At 39.9% G+C, this 10,263-nt stretch overlaps 2 protein-coding genes across 2 annotated transcripts; one reads left to right on the top strand and one right to left on the bottom strand.

Annotated features, from left to right (window-relative positions):
* Positions 1-3,191: 3,191 nt before the first annotated feature.
* Positions 3,192-4,999, bottom strand: MELLADRAFT_96354 (uncharacterized protein; the record flags this gene model as incomplete). The annotated part of the gene is made up of 6 exons (XM_007407571.1): positions 3,192-3,409; positions 3,480-3,648; positions 3,726-3,984; positions 4,057-4,316; positions 4,432-4,554; positions 4,631-4,999. The coding sequence occupies 6 exons, from the start codon at positions 4,997-4,999 to the stop codon at positions 3,192-3,194; spliced, it is 1,398 nt and encodes a 465-aa protein (XP_007407633.1).
* Positions 5,000-9,250: 4,251 nt separating this feature from the next.
* Positions 9,251-9,850, top strand: MELLADRAFT_104373 (uncharacterized protein; the record flags this gene model as incomplete). Its single annotated transcript, XM_007407387.1, has 1 exon — positions 9,251-9,850. The coding sequence occupies one exon, from the start codon at positions 9,251-9,253 to the stop codon at positions 9,848-9,850; it is 600 nt and encodes a 199-aa protein (XP_007407449.1).
* Between the last annotated feature and the right edge of the window lie 413 nt (positions 9,851-10,263).

Consider the following 10,263-nt stretch of genomic DNA (forward strand, 5'->3'; position numbering starts at 1 on the left):
CTTTCTGATTTCCCAATCTGAGAATTGATTCACATCAAAAAACATCTCCAGTCACAAATTTATGACCAAGACTTCACCCAAGCCAACAACTGTACTCAAATTAAACTCCAGCGGTTTTTTTACCTTTTGAGGAAAAAAGGGTGATCAAGATTAAATTTTGAACAAATCAAAATAAATTAGGATCCCACTATTTAGAGCCCTTGGAGCAGTATCCGGCGCCCCATCTCGTGTCGGACACCAGGCTACAAACAATTCAGGGGCCCCTTTTTGAAAAAGGGGCTCCTTATTGGGGCTCCCGTACCATTTACATATTTCATCTTGCCTATTTATCCTTATGCTCCGTTGTTCACCAAAAGATTGCCTCTTTTACCTATCTCCTTGACTTGGATTTGCAAAACAGGTGATCCGGGTGATGTTGCATTCAAAACTTGAAGATCAGTCAGAATGCTATTTAGTTGTACCACACAGCTCACCGTCTAATCTTTCTCATTTGGAAGGGCCTGGCTCTGTGGACACCAAAGTTGAGGTTGTTAAAAAACTTATAGTCTCTGCCAAGGGGCAAGAAGTCAGATTTCTAGTTAGAGTTGAGTCATGAGGAATATGTGCCTCTTAGTGTACCATTTATGTGACCCTTCAATTGATCCGTCCAACGGTAAACCTTCCCTAATCTGTTTCACAGATAATGTGCCAAAACCTTTGGATTGGTGCAGTCAAGCTGACTGTTACATCATCATTAGCACAACTGGCGGATCCACGAACAAAGGTTGGTAGGCTCTGAAAACGACCTTAGTCACTTAGATGCCGCCGAGAAAACATATACATAGACAATATGTTTCAACAATCCACTTTTTATCTACTCAAGCACCAATTGTACATCATTGTTATGTAAATGTTTCGATTGCTCTGTACATCCAGAATGTAAGTGATGTGATCTCAGTACCCTTGACAGTTCCTTTGAGGATCAATGTGAGGATCAATGTGACAATCAATGTTGGAATCAATTTTGGAATATTTGGAATCAATCTTGGACTTGATGCATGACTTGGTCACATGCGTAATCAAGTCAATGTTGTGTTGGTTGAAATCTCAAACACAAAATCCAAGCTTGGATTTTGGTGTCCGAGTCAAATGATGGCAGTGAAGTAAGGCTGATGGGTGTGTAGAAGGTGAAAAATGAAAATGTGATCAGTAGGGGGAACAGGGAAGGAGGAAAGATCGGACAAGATAAAGAGTGACTTGAGGGGCCAATGTCCGTACATGCAAGGGGCCGGTCTGGGCACAAAACAAATTAGGTGCCCTTTCATGTGTTTTGATGATTTTTGTTGTCCCATCAAGGATGGAAGGGTGTCAAATAGGTTGATTAACGATCAAATGGGGGCTCATTTGCAAGTTTGTGCCCTTTTAGAGAGCCCTCAAGGAGACCTTGAGGTCCGACTGTGCAAAATATAGGCTGAGAATAGTCGGGTGTCAACGGGTCACGCGGGCATTGGTAAAAACCCAGAGGGTGCCGGATGTCACCTGAGGGGGCGCTAAATAGTGGGATCCATAAATTAAAGGTCCAACCAAAGTTTCTTGTTTTTTTATGGGTCTGATGTTCTTCAACATTTGTGAAGCTGAAAAGTACACATGTCAAAGTTTGTATTCTCACCAAATAAAAATCCTATACTTACCTTTTGAATTTTTTTGCATGCTGTTGTCCTCTTTGCTAATTTTCTTTCTTGCTCACCCTTCTTCTTGGGTGCTGATGGATGTTCACTGTACTTGCACACATCACATGGGTGCAGACAGGGACACACATCATTCCATGAAACATTTAACTGAGCTTAAATTCTTTTCAAAACTATTTAGCTGGCCTGTAAGAGCATCCACTATGGTGGTGGTGTTGTATTGCAAATCTTGCATTCCTGGGTGTGAAATTCAATTCTGGGTGTTTTACCTAAGTTAGTGACTGCATGAAATCCACTCTGCAATCTGCTTTACCTGGTTCCTATGATAAATCAAGTCACATTTGTAGATTTGAACATGTGGGGTGCAAGATTTGACACTGTTGTACAGACCACATCTCTAAAACAGGTCCATAGCGGACCTCACTATGGAGTATAGACCTGTCTGTATTCTAGCAATAAACTGACACTAAATCATGTTGTTGACACAACCATAATGGGTACCTAACTCAACCAAGTCCCTTGGTGGCCCAGACACTTTTTCCTTGTAAGGTTGGGTGTCTGGAGAAGGACTTATCATTTATGACTTATTGGGCTTCCCTGGCGGTGAGCCAACAAAGGGTCCAAAATTCAAGCTTGGGTTGGAAGTTTTTCAAAACCTCAAAAACTCCCACTTCCTCTCAATCAACCCCCTTGCCCATTTGAACTAAAGCTACCTGTGCCCACTCTCATCAGATCTGTCTATTCAGATATCTCATATCTCACTTTTGACAATTGCACTTTGCTGACTGTATTTGTGAAACAAAATTTACACAAATGACTTCAATTCTTTCTCTTGAAAGAGGATTAATAGTCAATCAACGAAATGTGTTCAAAAAACCAAAGTTGTTCATCTAGATCTTCTGAAGATTTTGTTATCCTCAGAATGCTTGCACACCAAAACTAACTGATAAGTCACAAGTCCCTCTCAGACTCCAGGGCGCCAAGCTTTCAAAGTTTCAAAAAGCCATGCAAGAATCAAAACTTGTGTTAAGTTGGATGCATCACCCTCATGATAGTGGGTGCTCTTAGGCCAGCCAGGGGATGGCATTGACCAAAATGGGGGAGGTGTCTATACTAACTATATGATATACACCCTTTCCAAACCTTTTCTTTAAAGAAATCAATCAATTCATATAATACTATGATGATTTTTTTACCTCTTCATTTTTATTACACCAAAAAAAATCAAGTAAAGTATAATTAAACCAAGCTGAAAAAAACCCATTTCCCACTTTTTTTTATCATAGATTTTTTTATAGATAGATATAGATTAGATTAGATTATTAAGAGAAAAAAACCCAAAAAAACAGAAACCATGATATATAAAGCAAAAAACAAATCAATCAAGAAGAATTTTCATTCATCCATTCATACAACACCTCACCTCACTCACTGACTATTTCAAAGAAAACAAAAAACCAAAAAAAAAACCAATCCGATATTCAAGAAACTCCAATATCCTTGATATTTTTGTACCAATCAAATTCAACGAGTTCTACTATCATTTCTTCTTCTTTGACCTCCTCCTCCTCCACCTCCTACTAGATTACTAACATGATGTCTTTCTCTTCTAGGTACTTGTTGATTCCTCAATCCCACCTTTTTCTGTTCATCAATATATTCATCGCCAATATCATACCCATCACGAAGACCATCCCCATCCACTCGATCTTCTTCTTCATCATTCCCATGTACAGGAAACACTATAACCAAAAAAACCCACAAGATCAGAAAACCTCACTCACTCACACAGAAAAAAAATCACACACAAACCTTTTCTAAACAGTTTACCAATCTTACTACCACCACCACCACCTGCTCCATTACTTCCACTTCTTTGATGAGAAAGTAACTGGGATTTGTTTTGTAACGAACCTGAATCATAACATTCAGATGGATTACTATTAATCCTATAGCGATGTTGGATTCCAACTTCATCTCCCTTCAACCCCCAAACCCAAACCCAAAAATAAATCAGATCTTTTGAAGAAAAAAGAGCACATCAAAAGTCACACATACCTCCCGATTCCTAGACCCACTTCTTCTCCAAAACCCTCCAGTCGGCCCAGCAGGAGCACCACTCCTACTCTTACTCAACTTTCTTCTTACTCGTTCGGTTTGAATCACTCCAACTCTTCTACCTCTCATAGCTTGTTCATCTGATTCGATCTCTTCCTTTCGATCTTCAAACTCTTCTACTTCTTTTCGGTTTAGGTTCTTAGATGTTTCTAGTGTGATGGTCGAATCGATCGAAGGACCTAGTTTTGATAATTCTTCACTATATAAGAAAACCAAAACCAAATTAGATCATTCAAATTTCGTGCTTTTTTTCTATCAAGATGAAACTTACTTGATTCGTCGAGCTCGAACAGCTGAACGTTTTTGAGCTTGAGCCCTAACGGTTTCATGATGTTCAAGTGGATGATCTCTTTGGGATGGTTGTTGTGCTTGTGGGTTTGTTTGATGAGAATAATTTAATGAATGATCATCATGTTCATGACCACTGAGGCCAGTTCCGGTTTCTTCTTCTCGATCAATCAGGATCGCTTGAGCCGGATCAATCAAAGCTAAATATTTATCTGCTTCATCTTGGTCTACTCCTTCAGCTGCCTTAAAATCCCCCACAAAAAACACACATCAGTTTTCTTGTTCTTTTGTTCTTTTGGTTTCGTTCTTTTGTTTTCTTTTTTTGGTTTTGTTGGTGAGAAGTGGGTGTTGGGCTTACTTCTAATGATAAGATCAATCCTTCTTTTTCTTTCTTCAACAACTTGATTTCTTTTTTCAACGAACTAATCACCTGATAATGTTCTCTCTTCACCTGATCTAATTGACTTGCTAATTCATCAATCTAAAAATCAATCAGATCATCTCAAAAATCAATCAGATCATCTCAATGCAACAGAGAGGGATGAATTAAAACTGACTTCATGTTCAGCATTTTGTAATTCTTTTTGAAAAACATTTGATTTATTCCTTTCAAGTGTAAGTGCTTCAGCCAATTTAGACAAAAGGATATCTTTCCTCAAAGAAGTACCTGTACTTCCATCCGATACTCTTCTTCTTCTCGGTTGAATCAAATTTGCATGAGTAGTAGGATGATTCGATGGGGTAATCGAACTAGAAGGAAACGGAGCTGGTAGTGAAGTGGTGATCGAACTGGATGGGTCTTGCCTACTACGGTTCGTTAAGGGTGGGTTTGAGCTCATTTGATGGGGTTGGTTGCGGTGATGGATAGGTTGGTGGTGAGGATGATCTGGTGTGGTAGTAGTTGCAGTAGGTGGTCTTGAGATCATCGATTGAGAATGATGGTCTTGTGATGGGAGTGATTGTTTTTGATCGATTGGATAATGGTTTGGATTTGAATGAGTTGAAGAATGTGGTAAGTCTCTTTGATCGTGTGAATGGTGTTGTGGTTGGTATTGGTTTGTGTCTTGTGATTGTTGTTGTTGTGGTTGTTGTGGTTGAGAAGTAGTAGAAGATTGATGATCGAATGAAGTGGAATGGGTTTCAGTTTTTGAATTATAAAATGGTTGTTGATTAGAAACTCGATCTGTGAGAAAGAAGAATCAAACCAATTTGAATTTAAATTTAGCATGATTTGAAATTGAATACTGATCATACTCAACTAGTCTGATGATGATGATGATGTTGATGAAGAGTTGAATTGATAGGTAAGAAAGAGAATGGAGGATCAGATTGATGATGATGATGATGAGTGTTAAGTTGAGTTGAATCATATATGTTATTATTGATCGGTTGATGATTTAAAAGAAACGAAAGTGGTTCAGTTTCTCCTAATGGATCGATATCTTCATCATCTTCTTCATCGTCTTCTTCTTCATCTTCTTCTGAATCATCTAGATTAGAAGATAGAGAACTGATTTGATTTGAGTCTCGATGTGGTGCTGGTTGAGTTCTTGATGTTGATGGTGGTAATGGATTAGGTGAGATGGATTGTGAATTCATCAAGTTGGATAGACTGATCGATCGATCGATTGGTTGGTGGATTGGTGGGTTGGTTGATTGCTTCTGGTGAGTAAAGTCAAAGTGAATATAGTTTCTAAGAATCGACTGCGATCTCGTTCGTTAAATTTCAACTCATCAATTCTGTATTCTTCTCAATGTTCTCATTCTCTTCATCACCATTCTCACAGTTCACCCCAATCCCATCATCACTCATCAATCATACAAACAAATCAACTGTATCATTCATTCATTCATATCTAAATACAATACACAACTCCATTTGAAAATCCATCAAAGTTGTCAAGAAGAAAAAAAGAATATTTGGAAAGATTCAAACATATCTTACATTAATCTTGATGTTTTAATCAAATCAGGATGTATTTAGAAACCAGTGCACACTTTTCTGGGTTTAAAGAAACCAAGAGGATCTCAAATGGTTCTAGTGATGATCACTTCAAGTTGAAGTGATAAGCAGTGAAAAGTAAAGATTAAACAATCCTAATACTACTACCTTTGCTAAAAAGCTTGCCCGGTTTGATCGCGAAGAAGAGACATAAGAGGTCAAATTTGGCCGCAGCCTGCTGCGAGGCCGCTGCGCAGCTCGTCAAGATCCCAAATTTGGCCGATCACAAATCCTGAAAGAGATCGACTTCACCCATGGATCTCCGACTTTGAACCATTTTGAGACACATTGTGACTATATTCACAGCATATCTGGAGCTTGGTATGTCCAGATCAACCATACAGTCAAATTCAGCTCTCATTCGATGATATCGAGGACCAAAAGTGCTGTGATGTTTCATAGTCTCCCTGGTATAATGGTCTGCCTAGATGTTTGTCTTCACACTCTTGACCCCTCATTAGTAGTGTGTTCAAGCCTTGATAAACTTTTGTGCTTTTTTGTTTCGGCTCTATGAGACAAACAAGTACAAGTCCAAAAAGGACAACATGTTTTTTTAAAAAACTTTTGTTCTTCTTGCTCAGTCAAGAGCTCACCATAGGATGATGATTGGATTGACAAATGTCCAAGATGTAAGCCTTGATTTCATTTCGGAATTTTAGCAAAAAAACTTAGGCTGCTCGTCCTTGAACCCAAGATGGCAGAAGCACCCACGTTGGCTAGTCACGCATTGTTAAGCCGTTCGACGAGAATTGCTTTCTTAAAATGGAATTAAAACAAATCTCGATAACATTCGCAGCGCGATAGAAATCGCATAGACCTGTGAGCATGATTCCATCATGATGAGGGAGATATTTGCGCTTTATGATTGATTTCAACATATCTCAATGTCAGAGATCCACAGGTGAAGTCGATCTCTTTCAGAATCGGTGATCGGCCAAACTTGGGTTCTTGTCGAGCTGCGCAGCGGCCTCGCAGCAGGCTGCGGCCAAATTCGAGCTCTCTTGTCTCTTGTTCGCGGTCGAACCGGGCAAGCTTTTTAGCAAAGGTAGTAATAGTTTACCAAGCCCACCAGTCCAAAAAGCTTGGTAAGGTCCTAACTTAACTAAGGTCCCTCTACCTCGTGAGCGAGCCTTTAGCGAGTAGAGGGACTTACCTGTAATGTCGAGTTTCTTGGTGAGGAGCAGATTGAGGTTTTGGTGGTGGGAATCTGTACTAATACAACTTTTCCGTATCGGAATACAAAATTTCCTTCTCTTGGCTTATGTTTTGAATTGGCTTCTTGTTCATCTTTCTATCTATCCAACTTTTACTTTTGCAATCAAATCACTAAGTTTCCCTTGATCTCCAAAAGAGCACTTTTGGAATTTCATAACAGACTGCGGATGTTGGCTCAACGGTCGTCTGTGACATCCATGCAGCTTGAAAACCAAATTTGAGGAGGTCTTGACTTTATCGGAAAAACATTGATCGGTCATCGCTTTGAGAGCCTCGAACGCATCTAATCATAAATAAACAAGATGTCTTCAACAAGCATGCGAACTCGAAGCGCTCCAAATGATGAGGAACAAAGATCGGATTTGAACAATCTTAGCGAGTCCAGCCGTAGCTTACATTTAGAACGAATAAGCCTCAGCTTGAAAGTCCTCACCGCAACATTTGCTGAGCAGTGGACTTTGTTCAAGGCCAAGTTCGTGGCTAGGTGGTTCAATGACAAACCAAGCGATGTTCAGCTACAAACCGATGTCAGTCTAGCAAATGGTCAAAACACCTTCTTACTTTCTGCAACCGGGTCTGGAAAGAGTCGAGTTTCGGAACTATTCTTCCTTATGTTCCCGAAGGTCAAGAAGGCTGTTGTATTGGTCTTAAACCCGCTAGATGCGCTTGGTGATAATCAGGTTTGTTTAGGCTTCTGATCAATGCCAGCCATGTCAGCCTGATCAACCTCGTTGATCTCTTTAGGTTTTGGAGAAAAATCGATCTGGTATCACTGCAGTTAATCTAACAAAGAATACATATGACAAGAAAGTATTGAAGCAATTAAAAGACAATTACTACTCATTCATATATTTGGTATGTTCTGTTATCAATTGATAACATATCCATTCTTTGTTTGCAAAGAAACTAACACCTTTCAATATGATCTGTAACCACAGAGCCCCGAGATCTTCTTAAATAGCGACTCATTTCAAACTCTTTACCATAGTAAAGCGTTTCAGGCTCATCTTGTCTTAAAGGTGGTTGATGAAGCACACTGTATCTATTTGTGGGGGCTTCAGGAGAGCGGAGCTTCGAGGAACTTTTCTGTTCATGTGACTCCACAAGATGTTGGACTATTTCGATCATCCTATGGAAAACTGGGACGGCAGCTGATGGCAACCGACGATATACCAGTTCTTTTAATGTCCGCAACTTGCCGGCCTCAAGCAATCTCAGCAATAAAGAAAAGTTTAAGCTTAACATCCTCAAATATGACGATGATACAAGGAGAGCTTACTCGTCCTGAACTACGCTTCATTCGACTCTATTTGACTGAGACTGTTGATTCAGCAGAAGATCTCTCTGCAATAATTCCTCATGAATCAATTGTTTCAAACGATGAATTACCTCCAATGATCATCTACTCAGGTACTCGTAATAGGACATTGAAGGTGATGGAAGTAGTTTCAAAAGCACGAGGTCAACCAGACGATTATACGAATCCAAAATCAGATTGTATTCGCAGATATCATTCTGTGACTGGTGATAAAGACAAAATGACACGGGCCCAAGATTATGGCGAAGGGAAATTTCCAATCCTCTCTGCTACTTCCGCTCTTGGACTGGGTCAGAACTGGCCCCGCGTCAAGATTGTAGTCATCATGGGTGCGATGGACCCATCTGATTCAAATCAGATGGCTGGAAGAGCTGGGCGTGGGCGCGATGGAAGCGAAGGCTTAGTAATCTTATTTGTTCAGCCAAACCTATCTAGCGGTAAGAATTCGGCTTCCGAGGTCGATGTAAACAATCAGATGGACAATCAGGAGCGTATGCATGCCCTAAGACTCACACCGTGTTGCTTGAGAGTGGTATATTCCCTAGACAACCTGTAAGCTTTTTGGATGCTACACAAAGACTAAAAAACATCCATCATCAGAAAGCTGATCAATATGCATGATACAGAAAGGGTTACATTGCCATGTCTCTTTCGGATCCTGGTTATGTTTTGGAGATTCAGCGGGAAAAGGATGCAAAAATGCCTGCTTGTCGATGTTCGAATTGTGACCCTCAAGGAGCTGCTCGAATCATTCGACTGCTTCCACAAACAAAATCAGCCGATTTGAATGCTCTGATTTCGTCTTTTCCATCTGAGGCTGAGCCAGAAGACGAATCACTACTCAATATTCCAAGGAGCAGCAGGAAGCGAAAATTTTCCAGCAACATTCCACTTGTATGCAAGTGGAATGACCCAATCCGACTGGATGTATCAATCATTGATCTTACAGTTTCCATTCTTGCAAATTACAAAATTCTTTTCAAGAAAACGTATCCAACCGATCCACCCTATTTACCCAAAACTCTTTTCAACCTTGAGGATGCTTGGCAGATTTCTAAGAATTACATATCAGTTTCCAATGGAGACTTTCTGCGAGAGATCCTTGGAGGACAAACGATACCTGGACTCTTTGAATCAATCACAACTAGTATCAATTCTTGGCTTCAGAGTGACTCGTACAAACAACACCAAGACAATCTTGAAGATATCTATCCAGATTTCAATCGATCAAGAGATACTTGACACAGACCTCATTGAAAAAGAACATGAGGAAGAATCGCGATTGAAGGCTGCAGCAAGAGATCTCAAAGCGCAAGGTATCGCAGAACAAAAGCGATTACGCAACGAGAAGGCAGCACAGGCTTTGGAGTTGAAAGAGAAGAAACAAGCTAACAAAAATAAAGTGATATCTCATCTTACAAGTACATCGAGTTTGGTTTAATTTCAAGTAAGTACTGTGATTTCATCAGGTTGATTCAAAGTGTCTTGATCAGGTTGATTTGAGGTGTCTTGATCATCTATTTTTGTGCTCATAGATCCCCAGATGAAGCAAGAAGCAAGCTTCTTTCGTGCTTCAATGTTGAGGATTGACCAAAACTTTTCAATTCCTAACGTTTCTATGTCGTCGATTTCGTCATTCTCGTCAGCAGATCGGT

Source organism: Melampsora larici-populina, assembly GCF_000204055.1.
Source record: "Melampsora larici-populina 98AG31 unplaced genomic scaffold MELLAscaffold_9, whole genome shotgun sequence".
In the NCBI taxonomy this organism is placed as follows: Eukaryota; Fungi; Basidiomycota; class Pucciniomycetes; order Pucciniales; family Melampsoraceae; genus Melampsora; species Melampsora laricis-populina.